The sequence below is a fragment of the Ursus arctos genome, unplaced genomic scaffold (assembly GCF_023065955.2).
Source record: "Ursus arctos isolate Adak ecotype North America unplaced genomic scaffold, UrsArc2.0 scaffold_2, whole genome shotgun sequence".
In the NCBI taxonomy this organism is placed as follows: Eukaryota; Metazoa; Chordata; class Mammalia; order Carnivora; family Ursidae; genus Ursus; species Ursus arctos.
The window spans coordinates 33,441,295-33,459,799 of record NW_026622874.1 but is presented as its reverse complement, the minus strand read 5'-3'; the positions used below and the strand labels follow the sequence as shown (position 1 = coordinate 33,459,799).

The window sequence follows — 18,505 nt, the reverse complement described above, 5'->3', positions numbered from 1 at the left end:
GTCACATTTCTGTGTCTTGCAAAATGTCCATCAGTACAGCTGATGTAGGTTTTATCCATGACTGTTCAAGGATAATAGGGGCTCAGACCTCTATTATTTCATCAGACTGGTTTTTCTTTCTTGAGTGAATGACTAACATACTGGATCTCTCATTAGCATGATGTGTCCTCCATTCTCCGCTCATCATCTCATCTTGTGTTTTGCATTCAGTTTCTTGAAATGATTGGCTGCTAGCAATGCCACAGATATTTGGGGGAAAAAAACGAAAGGTGGATACATTAGGGCTTAAAAGTAGGAATGCCTTCATTATGACTGTTTGCGTCATGAGATGATTGGCTTATATTATATTTGTTTCTCCTTTTTTACTTGGTGGCTTTTAGAGTTTCCAGTGTGTAGGAAATATTAAGATTTGTTTTATGGTATCTTTTGTAAGTCATGCTTATAGATCTTATATCTCCTTTACGTTATACAAAATTATGACACAAAAATAACTCAATATAAACTTATCCGTGAAGCATTCTAGGTGTCTTCCTCGAGGTGTCTTTTGATGAAACTTTTCTCTATGGCATGTGTCAGGGGTTTTCATTGACTTTTAATCTGGAAGTATCTTAACCGATTCTAACTTGGCTACTTAAATTTCAAGAAACTAAAAAAACTCAAGTGTCATATTTTAGTTGGTGTCGCTAGAACTACGACACACTAAGATCCACACTGGCTGAGGCTGGATGACTTACTAATTTTGCCTTTGTTTTGCATGGTGCACTAACTGATTAATTTCCATTGTTTATCGCATAGTAACCCAAAGATTAATGTGTATCATCAGTCAATAAAATTATTTTGATGTTGACTTTCTTTTTTAACTTTCAGGACACACATGTGTAACACTGACAGTCTTGTTTATGACGCTAGTAACCATTGGCTAGCTGATTTAGCCGAAGAAGAGTTAAGAAGAAAGTGCACACAAGTATGCAGACTATTTCTAGTTTCTTAGACCTTTCTGGAGGAGTGGACAAAATAAATGTAATAGTGTTCTTCGTTTCACATGCTATCATTGTCTTTAAGGTGCATAGGAAAATCATCGAAGCAAGGAGAAGCAAATCTGTCATGGGACACTCCCAAACCTCTTGAAAATAGAACAACTTGCAAAATTTCGAGTGATTACACTCCTCAAAATGTAGGAAAGTGTGGAGGTTCGGTCAGACTTAGAACGTGAACATGAAAAAAGGAAATGCATGATTTTTTTTCACTAGATGTGTAACATTTTTTTTTGTTTACAAAGGAAATCAAAAATTAAAAATTAAATACAGTCATTGGATACTTGGAAAGAAACCAAAAACCTAAAATCAGTCTCTTCTGAGCAAACTTGCCAAAGAGAGATGAACCATATTATAAAATAACCCTTGACTGTAGGGCGTTTTCTTTTCTTATTCCATTGAAATGAGTCTAAATGGGTTAACAAAATATTTTAAAGGAAAAACATGCTCATGACCCAAGAGCACTGATTTTCTTGGGTTAGTTGGTGGCAGAGAAGGAAGAGAGAATGAAGAAATAACTCTTTGTCACACAGTACAGGTATCCAATCAGGACTCAGCCTCTCACTTGTAAATAAAATGGATTGGCTATAATTTTGTTTAAGGACAATCTTTTTTTTTTTTCCTCTTGGAGAAGGACCCCTATGAAAGGGTGAAAAGTATCTTCATTAATTTAATGTCTCTAAAAATATCCAGAGATATTATGATATTTACACAAGAGAAGAGTCTATATTTCTGAAGTGAGATGTTCATAGCCAAATTGTAAATCTTATTCTTTTGTAATATTGACGTTAATTTATTTATATTTATTTATGTCAGTGAATGCATTGGTTTTACATGTATAGCAAGACAAGTTCAAGAAGATATGTAAAGAAAAATTTATTTTCCCTAAATAGAAATAAATAATTGATTACATTTTTTGTCTCATGTAGTATTTGAAATTTATTTTCTTAGATATAAATAATGCATTTCTAAATAAGAGATTCTTCTCCTGCCTCCCATAAGTAGTTTAGAATGCTGTCCTTTGCTTCTCCTGGTGTGAAACATTTTCATTTACTTTGAAATTTTACCCTATTGTACTTTCTCAAGCATGCCATATTCTCAGAGTTGGTCCCTTGTTCCTGGTTTACCTAAGGGCAATCACATTAACTTCTAGATTCTTATACATTCTTATCGTCTTACCAATTATGTTTAAGTGTTGGAATAGACTAGAATATTCACATAACTAAATTTAATTATTTTGTCATATTGTTTCGTCTATTTTGCTGTTGAAATATTTTAAAGTAAATTCCATATACATCATGGTATTTTGCTGTAAATGCTTCAATATGTATTTCTAATAATAAGGACATATTTTCAACCAAACCACAATCATCACAACTAACAAGATTAACAATAACTTCCTAATAGTTTCTAATATTAGGAAATTCTTTTAACTCTCCTAAAAGTTCTGTGTATAGCCACATACCCAACTACTAATTCATTTGTTTATCAATTGGGAGGGTCTCCTCTGCCTACGCTGTGACAGTCTGGTGCTTCCTAGGGTAGTAGCAAGGATAACACTGACTCAGTTTTTCAGAAAAACACCTGAGAGCCTACTCTGTGCAGGTTACCATGTGCTAGGTGTGAGCTTTTCAAGATAACTGCAATACAGTGGCTGCCTTCAATTCACTTAGAGTCTATCACAGGAAAACCCAAACTAACGCTTACTGAGAGAAAGAGTGTAGAATTACAAGTGTTATAGTCATCACCCGTACAGAAGACAGGGAGGACCTAAGCTGTCTTTGCTACATGGGTGAGTGGTGGGCAGAGAGGCATTCAAGACAGGATGTGAACTAGGGAAGGACAAATAGAGGAGATTCCCCGAGCAGGAATGGAGGCTGCAAACAATGCGGCAGTTCCAAAGGAGGAAAGGCTCGGAGAGAAGACGTGTTTAGTGTAGAAGTAAAAATTATAAGTTCCCAATATTTACTCTGCCTTGGTTAAATTTAAAGTTGGAATCAATGAACACAGGTTCATAATAGCAAGAATTTTAGACATTGGACAATACCGAACTTCAGCCGTACAATACACTGCATTAGCCTCTATAGCTTATTATTTCGATAAAGGTAAAGCTGAAAAAAATATTTAACAGTTATCTTGAAGAAAATAATATAAACAGTAGGCAGATTGTGGGTAATGGCATTTTCTTGTAGGATTTATAACTCCTTTGTGTCCTGTTGTCATGAACTCGAATAATTTTATTTTTTCCCAAGGCAAGCTCTCCTGTGAGATTATACTTTGATTTCAAAGATCGTGTTGCCTTTACTCTTGAGACTGATGCTGGTTTGTTGCGCCAACTTTTACATGCTTACCACAGAAGTTTGCCTTTTATTAGATTTAACCTACTATCACTATCAGATTTCTTGGAACACTTAAACATTAATAGTTTTTGTCTTACCACACCTTAGCTTTTTTTTTTTTTTTTTTTTTTTGGTTAATGCCAAAGTGGAAATGCCTTATTTCCTATCCCAACAACTTGAGTGTTCCCTCCACTCCCTTGTCTAAATTAAGATCAGCATCTTCCCTAAAGTCAATGCTTCCTTTGCAAACCACCCCAGTACTGGCTGGTTCATTTTCATACTCCGTGTGCCTCAGTGTTGAGAGAAGTGGTGGTATTCTTTTCCTTATTTATTTCCCATTGCATCTACTTCCGTCCATCTCAAGTTTCCGAAATATTCTTTAAAAAGAGTAACTATTCTTTCACTCTAGTAGGGCAACTTACTAAAATGCTTTCCCCTATAGTTTTCTCTTTCTCAGTTCCAAGCAGGTAGCCACATTTTGGTCTTCCTTGCTACAGGGGAACATCATGACCTGTGGAAGCAGAACCACTTAAAGACAGCTCTCTTTCTTGCTATTCTTCTCTGAAATCCTGTACTCTCATCGTGGACTAACTAAGCTGTGGGGAGGGAGGTGGAAGCAGAATCAGGAAGAGAGAAGATTCCTGTGAACCACAAAGAAGACATATGTTGCTCGAAGTCTCTGATTCAAGCATCCTGACAGTTTCTAGGGTGGGGAGGTAAAGACTCAGAGGTGAGTGATGGGAACTATAATGTCATATTTTGAAGTTGGGACTAGCAGGGTTTGTTAAAGGATAAGGTGTGCAGTTAAAAAGGAAAGAGGAATTAAGGATGACACCAAGGGTTTTAACTTGATCAACAGAAAGGCGATTGTCCCTCTTTCCTAATCTTACTTCCCTTAGGAAAGACTTCTGTAACAGAAAGATCAGGAGTTTGTTTTTATATATGGTAAGTTTGAGATGCCTTTTAGACATCAAAGTGGAGACGTTATATAAGTAGTCAAAAATACAAATCTGGAGCTCTGAAGTGGGGTCTAGGCTTGAGATATGTATTTGGGAGTCATCAATAAGAGACCATGTGGCACAGCGGTTGGGCGTCTGCCTTCGGCTCAGGGCGTGATCCCGGCGTTATGGGATCGAGCCCCACGTCGGGCTCCTCCGCTGGGAGCCTGCTTCTTCCTCTCCTACTCCCCCTGCTTGTGTTCCCTCTCTCGCTGGCTGTCTCTGTCTCTGTCAAATAAATAAATAAAATCTTAAAAAAAAAAAAAAAAGAGACCACGTTTCAACGAACCCAAATGGAAAAAGCAAGATGAAGACTTATGTTCAACTAAGGGTTTACAATATGGAGGTCATTGGTGGTCTTGAGCAAAGCTCTTTCAGTAGGGTGGTTGCAATGAAAAGCCCAGATGGAGGGGCTAAAACAGAGACTGGGATAAGAGAGATTGAAGATAGACAATACAGATAAATATGGACAACTTTTTTGAAGAGTTTTACAGAAAAGTTCAGGCAGAGAAATATTTGCTGGAACATACTGTATGCTCAAGAGAGATTTTATTTTATTTATTTATTTTTAAAGATTTTTATTTATTTATGTGACAGAGAGACAGCCAGCGAGAGAGGGAACACAGCAGGGGAGTGGGAGAGGAAGAAGCAGGCTCCCAGCGGAGGAGCCCGATGTGGGACTCGATCCCAGAATGCCGGGATCACACCCTGAGCTGAAGGCAGACGCTTAACAACTGCGCTACCCAGGCGCCCCGAGATTTTATTTTAAAATATGGGGAAAATAATATCATGTTGTATGCTGATGGATATGATGCAGGAGAAAGAAGGAAGAATTTCTAAAGCCCTTGAGATGGGGAGAGGTAATTGACTCCATCCTGAGAAGTGACATAGCTAAGTCGTTAAGAGCATGGATTTTGGAGACAGACTACCTGAGCTCAACTCAGACTCCTGCCATTTAACAACTGGGTGACTTCAGGAAAATTCCTTATCTATGTACCTTAGTTACCTATCTATAAAGTGCCTTTCTAGCTGTAAAGTGGGAATACATAGAATTGCTATGAGCATTATGAGAATTCAGTTAATAAACAAAGTGCTTAGAATAGTGCCAACCACATAGGAAGTGCTCAGTAAGTTTTAGCTCTTATTAGTGCACAAATGGAGAGGAATCTATAAATATGTAAAGTGGCACTGGAATGAGATTTGTTGTGGAATTGCCTTTCACAGCACTTGCAACTCTGCTGGCCCAAACATATCTATGTATGGAATATCGGTAAGGGTTTAGGAATCCCGTGTTCTCTGCTTTCCCTCTGATTCTTATATTCTCAGCCTCATTATAGCCAACACCCTCTGTCACAAGTATTATGGATCTGCCCCTTTTTGTTCACTTTCCTCCATGGCCATGTCAGAATGACCATGCGTGGAGGTTAGAGGCTCTGTTCTCCTTGGAGTATACAGCTGTTACAGCCCACTTACTGCCTGTGAAATTCGGGGCACCCAAAAGCTTGACCAGCCAAATGTTTTCTAAGTCCAGGATCTTAATTTCTTTGACTATACAATTCCCTCAAAAACTCAGTGGGCTTCTGATCTATTTGCTTCCAGTGCCTGCTACAGGATAGTTGCCGCTACCAAATAATTAACTAAATTGAATTCTCAATCCTGATCTGTTTCTTTACCTCCTACTCACCGTCTCATTCTTTCCCTTATTTCTGCAGGTTCTCACTCATGGGGGCTTACTTCCTTGTGTGCTCAATTGCCTTTGTACTGTCCATTCCTCTTTGCAGAATTACTTGCTGGGATTTGCTAAGGCATAGGGTGAAGATACTCTCTCCAGATATACTTTAGTTTACCATCTACCAAATTTATTTGGCAGTATCATTTGGGCACTACCTTAAACCACGTTTAGAACGTGGTCTTTCCTGACCCACCCAAGTGTTGAGAACTTGGGCTGGGAATCCTCACCATGACTGGGCAATTGCCACAAATTCTCAGGGTTACGTTTTTATGTTTCTATTCATTTTTTTATTATGTTATGTTAGTCACCATATAGTACATCATTAGTTTTGATGTAGTGTTCCATGATTCATTTTAAATTTCTTCTGCTTCATTCAACACTATGGCCACCTTCCCTACCATCTTCTGCGGTGGGGTTCGGAAAAGGCCTGGTTTACTTTTGGTTCACTCTGAACCTGAGGGTAGAGTCCTTTACCAGTCGCTGGACCAAAGAAATTAAAAGGATAAACGTAAGTTTTCTGATATCAGTAAATGACCCTAGGGCAGATTTAATTTTGTTGCTTTCTTTTCTAGGTTAGGTTTTGCAATCAGAGTTACCTCTGGCAGTCCCCATGCTATTTTGTTGGCTTATCAACGGGTTTAAGATAATTTCTAATGTTTGAAATCCAGTTACGTTGGTTGCTTCTTGGAGAGCAATTAGTCCAAATCTTAGGCCACCGCTATTGAAAAATAGAATTCCTAAGCACAATGTATGCTCTCGTCATATATTCCTATGAAAAATGAAATGTCAAAAGAAAAAAAAAAGGACACATCAGAATGATGCAATACATGTAAATTTAAAATATTAAGTCAAAGAAAAATATACACAGTTGACCCTTCCTCGAGCAACATGGGTTTGAAGTGCATAAGTCCACTTACATGTGATTTTTTTTAATAGTACAGTACTGCAAATGTATTATCTCTTCCTTTGCTTTTCTTAACATTTTTCTGACTTACTTTATTATAAAAATACAGTAAGTAAGGCATGTAACATGCAAAATGTGTATTAACTGACTATGTTATTAGTAAGGCTCCTGGTCACCACCAGGCTTTTAGTAGTTATGTTTTGGGAGAGTCAAAAGTTATACATGGATTTTCTACTATGTAGGGATTCAGTCTCTTTCCCCTGCATTGTTCAAGGTCAAATGTAACTTCAAGTGTTATAACTTGTGAATAATCAAAAACATTTCAAACTGTACAAGAAAAATTTCTCATTGATAGGGCCATCAAAGATTTTGAAAAGATTCATTAAAGACGCATAATCAGGAATTATATAGAGCATTTCAAGAGCAAAATTCTATATAAAAAGTTACATAAAGTCTACATAAGTGAGAAAGCTGAAGTTTGAAAATATTTAAAAATTTGAAAATATTTTATTTGTAAATTTCAAATACATTCAATATACAAGACCTTTCCTTATTCTTGTATTTTATTATTCTTATCATAACTATGTGATATTTCTAATGTAATGAATTTTTTCATCATGTCCTAAATAGGGGTTCCCAGATACCTTCAGTTTATCATTGGATGACATAGAAATATCACAGTTTTCTATTTGTGCCCAGATATGAAAACAGATGGAAGTATTGGGAGAGGGCGAAATCAAGACCCAAAGGAACATCTTAATTAATAAATATAGAAGGAGCTGATTTTATTATTGAGCAAAGCAACTATAATACAAATAGGAATACACGCAGGGAGCCAACAACTGGTCACAGAGCCATAGAGGATTTTCTTCTCTATTTACACAAAATTAAAGCTACAGTCACTAAACGCCGTCCTAGTTTTAGTAAGCAGTCTGCAGGGATTTATTTTGTGTCGGTGGTTACATGGAGTGGACTCTGCCACTCCAGTCTTTCCTAATTCTTTTTTTTTTTTTTTAAGATTTGTATTTAATTATTTGAGGTGGAGGAGCAAAGGGAAAGGGAGAGAGAGAATCCAGAAGCAGCAATCCCGTTGAGCACAGAGCCCAGCGCGGGGCTCACTCTCATAACCCCGAGATCACCACCTGAGCCTAAACCAGGAGTCTGGAAGCTCAACTGACTGCGCCACCCAGGGGCCCTGAATCTTTCCTAATTCTTTATCAGGCTTGTTCTGATATTCAGATCTTCATAATTCTTTATCAAAATCTTCTATGTTCGCCCCAACAGTATAACTAGTTCATCTGATTAGCCATTCTCTTCAAAATTCTTTAGTGTAGTTAGAGTAAGCTCCGTTTCCACACAAAGCACTGTGTGCAGGGCTCCGAGGAATTTTTTTTTGAGAATCCCCTGTCTATAAATGCAATTTGGCTTAAAAGCACATTACAAAATCCACGATCTTGTGTGAAGTATAGTCATTTATTGATGAAAATTTAGAATAATAGGTAGAGGAAAAGTACTTAATTTTGTGTTTATTGTTTAATCAATGTACATGAAATTATTCATAGCATCCAGGTACCATCTCTGTTGGTTTGGATCCTAGATCCCCCACATTGTTTTATTGCTAAATGTGCCTGGTGTACTACTCCTGGGTAGTTTTATATCTCCTAGTGGCGGGAAAATATGGCAACATTGTTACTACTCACAATGCCATAATTCTTTAGAAGCTATTCGTGTTGATATAGGTCTTCTTCCTTCTGTGGTTCCCTAATCCCGTTTACTCATTTTTAATCATATCATTATTCATTATAGCAATCATTCATTGTGCCACCTGGGAACATTGCTTCCAATGACATTCAAAGGTTGTTACTGTGCCTCCCTGACGATAACCACAAATGCAAGTGTTACCCATTTTCCGGACAGTGAAAATGTAAACAATACTTCATTTTCTAGTCGTGTTGTATTTACCCTCTGGAGTTTATGGTACGTGGTATATCTTAACCTATGGTGTGACTCTTTAGGTCATAATCACTGCATTCTTGGAATGGGAACTCTTTCAACGTGGACTGCATCTGTGCCTTCCACACCTTGCCATCATCTGGAAGGACAGGCAAGGGTCTGTGGATGGAGTAAAAAAAGCAGCCATTAATATAAAGATTACCCATTTTTTCCCAGCGTGGCCTAAGGCTGAGCAAGGACAGCATGGCAGCCCCACATGAATTGGAGGCAAGAAAGGACATTGAAAGGAGGGGTTATTGGCTTTGAGGAGCAATGGTCTGGAAAATTCTGAGGGGGAGATAGAAGTGGTCACCTCTGGAGATCTGCCTTCACATGGCCAGCAGAGGGAGTGGGTGACTGTTCTGGGTGCCACCGAGGGGACACAGAAGATAAAGGACATCTGCTACCGCTCTCGCCATCCGCAGGTGCCATATTCCAAGGTGCTACGGGTGGCACCACAGTTGGAAGAAATAGGTGAGAGCTGTCACAGGGGCCCACACGCACATATTTGCAAGCCCCAGGGCTGGTGGTGGTTGGTCGTCTAGAGCCTTAAACTAGAAGGATATGAATAATTTCTAGTAGATCTAATCCAAAGATAACACAAGCTCGGTTTCTTCAATGCAATTTATAAAAAGAAGTACATGAAATATATAGTTACATACAAACTACACCAAAAACAATTGGGTCTTTACTGCTTCAGGAGGAGTTGGCAGAGTGTAGCAGAGTCTCAGTGGTCATTTCATCATGGGAGTATCAAGTTATCACTTGCAAGATGGCTGCTATGGGCTGAATTGTGTCCACTCCAAATTTCATATGTCGAAGCCCTAACTCCCCAACTCTTTGGAGATTGGGCCTTTGGGAGGTAATTCGTGTCAAGAGGTCACAGGAAAGGGCCTCATGATGGGATTGGTGCCCTTATAAGAAGAGACATCAGAAAGCTAGCCCTCTCTCTCTGTCTCCCCCGCCGACCACCCCTGTATGAAGACGCAGTGAGGGGGTGGTCAGCTGTGAGCCAGGAAGAGAGCCCTCACCAAAACCAACCAAGCTGGCACTCTGATTTTAAGCTTCCAGCTTCCAGAATGGTGAGAAAATTAATTTCTGTTATGTAAACCACCCAGTCTATGGTATTTGGTTATAGTAGCTCCAGTAATGCAATAGCTAGATATAGAATTCACTATTTATTTTGTGTTTGTTTATAGAACACTAAATAATTTTACTTTCATATATTTTAAAGGGACATTTTTTTTTTAAAGATTTTATTTATTTATTTGACAGAGAGACAGCCAGCGAGAGAGGGAACACAAGCAGGGGGAGTGGGAGAGGAGGAAGCAGGCTCATAGCAGAAGAGCCTGATGTGGGGCTCGATCCCACAACGCCGGGATCACGCCCTGAGCTGAAGGCAGAAGCTCAACCGCTGTGCCACCCAGGCGCCCCTTAAAGGGACATTTTATATATTAATCTTTAAACTGAAAAGTATATCGAGATCTTTAGCAATGTGATTTTGTGCAAGATTTTTTAACCTTTCTGTTTCCTCATTTATAAATCTTCCAGTAGAACTTTATAGAATTTTTATAAGAATGAAATCTGCCAATATTTGTAGGGTGGTTAGACTAGTGCCTGGCCCAATATGCTATGTGCTTATTAAATTAAATGAAAGTAAAAATAACGAACATTTCTAATGTTATTTATATGTATATTATATTTCTAAATGTGGTGTTTTTATTATAAAAACCAAATTAGGCCTAATGCCTTCCATGTTTGTTTTTCTCCTCTGGCCTCTTCATGACTACTAATTATTGGAATGTTGCTGATTAATGTATTATTTTCTGTAGAAACACTGAGGCCTTTAAACCATAGATTTTCCTTTTCCTCACCCAAAACTCCTGAAAGGATAGAAAGCTTTTATACCAGGACAGAAAAACATTTTAATTTTTAATTTAGATTTTTCTACACAGCTAATATGTATGTATTCTATTTCTCTTCTCATCAAAGTATACTATTATCTTTAGCCAATGGTGTTAGAACATTTGAATTACCCAGTATTTTTATTTGCAAGGTAACATTTAGGAAAAAAAACATCTTAAGACTTTGTCCCTTGAATATTCATTTCTTTATTGTATATAAATAGTGGTTGTCTTTGCAAACACAGTGATTGGAAGATAGGTGCTTCCATTTTCTTCAAACTAGAGAGGTTTCTGTTGTTGTTTCATTGTTTTTGTTTTTATTCCAGAAAGAGTACATTTAAAACATTCAAAATGTTCTCTTGATTTCTTACATTTTTTTTGAAGTCTTAGAGACTCTTCTCTGATTTATACATGCATTTAGTGGTCTTTTTGTACTAATATACCGTTGCATTTGGAAAACATTATTGTCTTTCTATTAAAGAACTAGGCACATAAACGGTTCTTGATCAACGTTCCCTCCTTGCTGAACTGGGTTATATTCAGAATATATCAGGGTTGTCTTCAATATGCCCGTTTCACTTCTCAGGTAATATGCGGACCCTGAAAGCAAAGTGCTTCTAGAAGGCTGGAGACCCTGTTTAGGACTCATGAATTTCACCTGGATTCCCCACTCCCCATCTTTTAATTCATGGACTTTCATTCAGAGAAGAAAAAACAGATCATCTTTGGTAGTAGAATTTCATCAAATGCTTGGGCAACAATGTGAAGGTTTTGACCATCCTTTTTTGTCCAAAGGGAAAAAAAAAAAAAAAAAGCAAACGATGAGCCAGGGCAGGGAGAGGCTGTTCAACTCAGAGGTGCCTATCACTGCCCTGAGTGAGCCTCAGGGCAGCCGGCCATCAGAGAGCGTGTTGAGTCACCAGGGGGTGGCAGTGCTCCCTGTGTCTACAAAGCTCCCGCACTCCGCTGCTGGGGGGGGGGGGGGCACATTACAGAAACAAAACCTCCCTCTGCTGGACCCTCAGCTCGCCCTAAGAAAAAACACCTGTTTCCTCTCTTTTACCAGATCAGGGTTCCCAGTTTGATAGGTGAAGTATCAAACCAGAAATGGGGAATTAAGCAGTTTAACCATCTTTCTTTAAATTCAAAAGCTTGCAGATGTCCTCAAGTCATTAAAAAAAAAAAGATCTGAATCCTATGGATCCAACCTCAGTGACAACCAGCTGCTGGGACAGATGGCAGCAGACAGACGGTCTTCCCTCTGAGCCCCAGATGGAGGTTACTCTCACCTGTTAGCACACACTCCACGTCAGTTTAATCATTCAGTCCCCGGAGAGTTGTTAATTTAAAAGAGAAAAGAACTCTTAATTCTCTGTTTGAATAAGGAATCCAACAAGACACTGGATTTTACTTTATCTTTTGAATAATGGGGAAAAAGAAAATGTCAAAGCTCTTCCTTAAAAAGAAGGCTCACAAGTATTTATTTATTTAGAGAAGGGAGGGCAGAGGGAGAATCTTCATCAAACTCCACCATCCAGCAGGGAGCCGGGCACAGGGCTCGATCCCACGACCCTGAGATCCTGACCTGAGCTGAAAGCAAGAGTCCGATGCTTAACTGAATGAGCCACCCAAGCACCCCGGCTCACAGGTATTTGTATCTTCAACAAAAGAGATACATGATTGTAAGTATATAACCAAGGCTAATATTATTAAAGGAACCAGTTAGAAGCCCATACTTTCAGGGACTATGTTACAAACCATAGGATGACTTTTATGTAATACAGTTCTGAGACTCTTTGTTGGAGAGATTGGCAGAAATCCGTTCCAACCAGGCGAGCACACAGTTAAGCAGCCAACCCAGGCTTTCCCCTCCTGAAAGTCCCACTCGGAAACAAAGGTCTTTCTAAGTTTAGGTAATTTATAACAGGACAGTATGCCACACTGCTCTAAGAAAACAGTTATTTACTGTAAGAAAAAAAAATTCAAATCAAGACAATGGAACTATTTGTCATGGAAAGTTTATTTTTTTAAAAAAGCCCTGTGTTGGGCGCCTGGGTAGCGCAGTCGTTAAGCGTCTGCCTTCGGCTCAGGGCGTGATCCCGGCATTCCAGGATGGAGTCCCACATCGGGCTCCTCCGCTGGGAGCCTGCTTCTAAAAAAACAAAACAAAACAAAACAAAAAACCCCTGTGTTGTGTTTAGGTTTCAGGAAAACTAGGACTCACCTAGCTTGATCATGTCCCTCAGAAAGAGGAACAAGTGAAGTTGTTTATCAGCAACAACAGGAAGGCAGGAGTTAGGCTGACTTTGAGATTTACTGTGATTTCGTAATAGCCATTGTTTTATATCTCTAATTATTTGAAACAAGACTTGTCAAATTTTAAAATTAAATTAATCATGAAAGGTTTTAATACATATTTCAGAGTAGATAAGGCAATATAGTGAAATGTTTGAGTAGAGAAACAGATCTAACATCATACCAAATTTAACTTAGGATGTACTTGATATCTTTAGTCAGTAGAAGAAGAATAGAGTATTTTATAAGAATGAGGCCAGCATAAATGCATATTGTTTTGGAAGACAAAAAGATTGCTGCATCACATCATTTACTTAAGTTAAATCCAGGTAGATTAAGCATCTAAAATTTAAATGTGTATATATCATTTTATTATCTTTATGTGAAAGTGTATATATACGTGTAAATATGTGATAAGAATTGAGAATAACAATGGAATAAACTTAAACAATACCAGAAAACCAAAATTTCTAAAGAAAAATAGTTGATTACCTTCAAAACTATATATGGCGTAAATCACTATAAATGTAAGTTAGAGAGAACCAATATAATAGATAACAATTCACAACCAATATAATAGATAACAAAGTAGTATCTACTATAAAATGAATTCTGCAGTTAAAAAGATAAACACTCAAATAGGAAATTGGATAAAACAACAAATACAGAATTAGAGAGGAAAAATTGCATATACATAATAAAAATATGAACAGAAGTTCAATCTCACAGGTATTCGAAGATGTGCAAGCAAAACATTATAAATTAATTTTCATTCATCAGATCGGCAAAATTTTAGGCATTCAGTATTAAAAACATTTTGGTAAAGCAACTTACACATCAGTGATAGGAGTGTCTGTTTCAACAATTGGACAGTAATCTGTCAGTAATGATCACATTTAAATACAGATGATGTTTAACCTAGAAATCTCGCTTTTATGATCTATATCCTATAAAAAGATGCATATATTAATTTATAAAAACATATATACACATATAAGCACGTAATGTACATAAAAACACTTTCACTGTAGACAATAACTAGAGACATAATAAAGGAAGATATTTCTAGTTTGAAGATAGTCTTGAATCTACAGAGTGAAAAGAAGTTTAGGCAGAATTGATGAAGTAAATGCATCCATCTAGGCTTATTCTGAAAAAAAATTTTTTTTAATTCCATGATGGAAAGTATCACTACATAAGTTTTTATTAGATCTTTTACCATTCTTAAATAGAAAACTGGGTTCTAGACACTGTTCTAATAACTGTACATATGCAATCTGACTTCATTCTGTTTTTACAACTGACCACCTTCTGTTGTTCAGTCGCAGGGATTTGAGGTATTAATATACGGTATCTGGAAATTACGTGGAACATTTACACATGTCAAGCTTTCATATTAATGAAATAGTAAAAATTTAAACAAGTATATAAGAATGTCAAAAAATTTATCACATTGTATTACTAATGTATATGTCCCTTCCCATAGGAAGGGAGGGTGAGGGGCTTTTTTTCCTTCTTTTAAACAGGCACGTGAACTTTGATCACTTATGGTTATGTCTCCATCTAGTGGTAGAAATGAATTTCAAGTGTTTGTATAATAAGGGCAGGGTCGCACTGGGAAACACCTGAAGCGTTGAATAAATAGGAATTACTGTGGCTGCTGTTGGGTAAATGTCATCAGGGTCTCCACAGTTTATCTTGTTATGTAGGGAGGAAATATTTTCTGCTGACTGAAAACTTTATTTAAATTTTACTTTATTCAAATTAGTAGTGTCCGGTTTTTAGAATATTAACAAGATCCTTTTGTGTGAAGTCTAAAATTCTAATATAAAAACGTATATGAAAGATGCTAGTGGTGCAGCCACTTGGGAAAACAGTATGGAGGTTCCTCAAAAAGATGAAACTAGAGCTACCCTACAACCCAGCAATTGCACTACTAGGCATTTACCCCAAAGATAACAAATGTAGTGATCCGAAGGGGCACCTGCACTCCAATGTTCATAGCAGCAATATCCACAATAGCCAAACTATGGAGAGAGCCCAGATGTCCATTGACAGATGAATGAATAAAGAAGATGTGTATATATATAAAATGGAATACTCAGCCATCAAAAAATGAAATCTTGCCATTTGCAACAATGTGAATGGAACTAGAGGGTATTGTGCTAAGCAAAATCAGTCAATCACAGAAAGACAATTATCATATGATCTTACTCATATGTGGAATTTAAGAAACAAAACAGAGGATCATAGGGGAATGGAGGGAAAAATAAAACAAGATGAGGGCAGAGAGAGAGACAAGCCACAAAGACTCTAATCATTGGAAACAAACTGAGGGTTGCTGGAGGGAAGGTGGGTGGTGGGATGGGGTAACTGGGTGATGGACATTAAGGAGGGCATGTGATGTGATGAGCACTGGGTATTATATAAGACTGTGAATCACTGAACTCTGCCTCTGAAACTAAGAATATACTATATGTTAATTGAAAAAAGTTCACTTATTTGAAAGTGAAAAAAAATGAAGATGCTAGTGGTTCTTACGTCTGTGATGGAGTCAGTTAGCTATCTGACCATTTTGGCAAGCCATCCTCAAGCTAAATTTTCGAGCTAATGTTATTCACACTTACATATCGCCCTCAGACTTTTGTTTTTAAGATTTATTTATTGGAGAGAGAGAGAGTGTGTGCACAAGGAGGGGGAGGGACAGAGGGAGAGAGAATCTCCAGCAGACTCCCCGTTGAGCACAGAGCCTGACTTGTGGCTGAATCTTGTGACCCCGAAATCATGACTTGAGCCAAAATCAAGAGTGGGACACTTAACTGACTGAATTACGCAGGAGCCCCTGCCCTCAGACTTTCTTAAAAATAAAATGGTTTCAGGTATAAAATGTAGATGAAACCAGAGAAGGAGACAAACCATTAGAGACTCTTAATCATAGGAAATAAACTAAGGGTTGCTGGAGGGGAGGGGGGGTGAAGGGATGAAATAACTGGGTGATAGACATTAAGGAGGGCATGTGATGTCATGAGCACTGGGTATTATATAAGATTGATGAATCACAGGCCTATACCTCTGAAAACAATAATACATTATATGTTAATTAATTGAATTTAAATTTGAAAGATTTTTAAAAAGGTAGATATCTTTGTAATGACTCTCCTTCGTTTACTAAGTGAATCTTTCTGAGCCTTCATTTCTTTATCTGTAGCAGTATCAACATTTGAGAACCGTCCAATACTTCCTGCATTTATACACATGGTGTCTCTCAACACTTCCCACAACTTTGCCAGGAGGTAGGAAAAATGTTTATGTCTCTGTCTTCTGATGAAGGACATGTGGTGTAAAGAGGTCTTAAAACTAATCCAATCTCAATAAACAAGTAAATGTCAGAGATGGACATGTACCATAGATTTCCTGATTCCAAATTTAGTGCCTTTTATGAAACCTCCCCTCACTTGCAATTATGATAATTAAATGAGCTCATATTTGTACAACTGCTTAAATCCAATAGGAATATAAGTCACTATAAAATTACGTAATAAAGAGAACAATGAGGTTTTTGAATGTGAGAAGGTTAGCGGGAGATAAGAGAAAAATACTTCAGAAAAGTACATATATCAAGCTGAATGGAGCTGGCCATCAACATAAAAAATGTCCAGAAATTTGAGAGGCTTTATGTACATACAATTTATACGGATACATATTTTATATCTTCTCACACTTTTTCTACACCACCTTCCTAAAATACCATTGGGTTAGTTATTGCTACATTAAGATTTCTGCCATAAATTCGAAGAATGACAAAGAGAAGATGCTATGCAGTCCAACAAACAAGAAAGAAAGAAACAGGCTAAGCGTGTGTCTTTGTTAACTGTCTTTATGAGGCACCATGTGTACGGAGTGTGCATGTGCGTGGGGGCTGGAGGCCGGCTGCGAAGATGACCAATTCTGGTTCTTTTCTTTAAAAAGTTCTTATTTCTCTTGTTCTTACTTTCGATTTCCATTTCATTCTATTCCCATCAAAGGAATTGTGAGTTGAATAAAACAGTGAGACGACGGAAAGGGAAGAGAGATGGAGCTGAGTCACAGCCTTCTGTGGTCCCGTCAAGGTTCCCTACCATCTGAACAAGTCTCCCCAAGCCCACCTGGAGGTCCACTGTGCTTTCCAGTACCTTCAGAACCTGCCGTATGGACTTGTAGAGAACACATTCTGAACATACCCTACACAGAAGAGCAACTGAATTGTAACCTCGATTTCTCTTAACTTCTGTCACCTGCCCTCCCACCTCATGTGCTCCTTTCAACAATAATGAGAAGGAAAACCCAAAGATCTCATGTCAAACTTAGTCTTCCTTCTCAGACAGTACTGAACACAAAAGGGACTGGAATTACTTGTGGTTCTGATAGTCCAACCAGATGCATTCAAAACTAATCACAGATTGTTACTTTAGAATAAATATAAGGTCTTAAGTTGAGTTTGTAAACTTCCACTTTCTTCCTTCCCATCACAGGTAATAAGTACAGGCTAGCCCATATCTATTTTCCTGCCCCTGGAAAGGTTCCGTTATAGCTGAACAAGTCACTTCTCCACCTGATGTCAGTATTTCCTTAATTGTCTTTCACAGGTAAGCCGGCTCTGAGCGTGTTCTCCAGCCCAGAAGAGCTTTTGAGTTGTAATGGAAAAAACCATGAGGCTGGGTGTCAGGACATCAGATTGCAGTCCCAGCTGTCACTGAGTGGTATGACCGCCTGTGTTTCAGGACCCCAAGGCCCTCGCCTGCAAATTAAATAAGTTATACTGAAGACTAGCAAAGGTTTCTTCTAGCATGGGTAAGCGGACTCTACAGTCTCATCAAGAGCTGGAAATTAACTCCTGGCCTTGGCTTCAAAAGTCCCTGGTACAGGAATGAGTCACCTCTCTGGGCAATCCCTGCAGATGAGTAAAAATAACTGAACCAAATTAGTATAAGTTCTTCCGAGAAAGGATCCCTCCTTCCCTTTGGGTTTAATGTTCTGTCCACAGAATTAATGTTTTGTCTTAAAGTGCCTAAAGGATAGACTCAACTTGAGGGATGTCTTTACCTGTCTCTGGAGAATCTCCATTATCATTGCTGGTTTCCCTCTTAGTAAACTTTAATCTAATTTTTACAATGTCATGGAAGTCACAGATATTTGGGTGTTTTCAGCGTTTTCCAATATATAGCTTGAGTTTTTTCTTTACGGTTTCTTCTAAAAGCCCTCTAGGAGGGAGGAGTTGCCCGTGGGATGGAACACTGTCCTCAGTTTGACAATAAGGCCCATGGAGCT

At 38.1% G+C, this 18,505-nt stretch overlaps 1 protein-coding gene across 7 annotated transcripts in view; it reads left to right on the top strand.

Annotated features, from left to right (window-relative positions):
* The window catches only part of CD55 (CD55 molecule (Cromer blood group)), a 43,774-nt gene extending 25,634 nt beyond the window's left edge, over nucleotides 1-18,140 (top strand). For 2 of the 7 annotated variants that reach the window (XM_026480755.4, XM_048225029.2), the window contains one exon: nucleotides 868-1,946. In XM_026480755.4, coding sequence (XP_026336540.2) covers nucleotides 868-923 — 56 coding nt within the window. In that variant the 3' untranslated portion in view covers nucleotides 924-1,946. Of the gene's footprint in view, nucleotides 1-867; nucleotides 1,947-17,823 lie in introns of those variants that run through there. The other 5 variants (XM_057315373.1, XM_044377733.3, XR_003311986.4 and 2 more) reach the window with 5 other exon arrangements.
* Nucleotides 18,141-18,505: the final 365 nt, after the last annotated feature.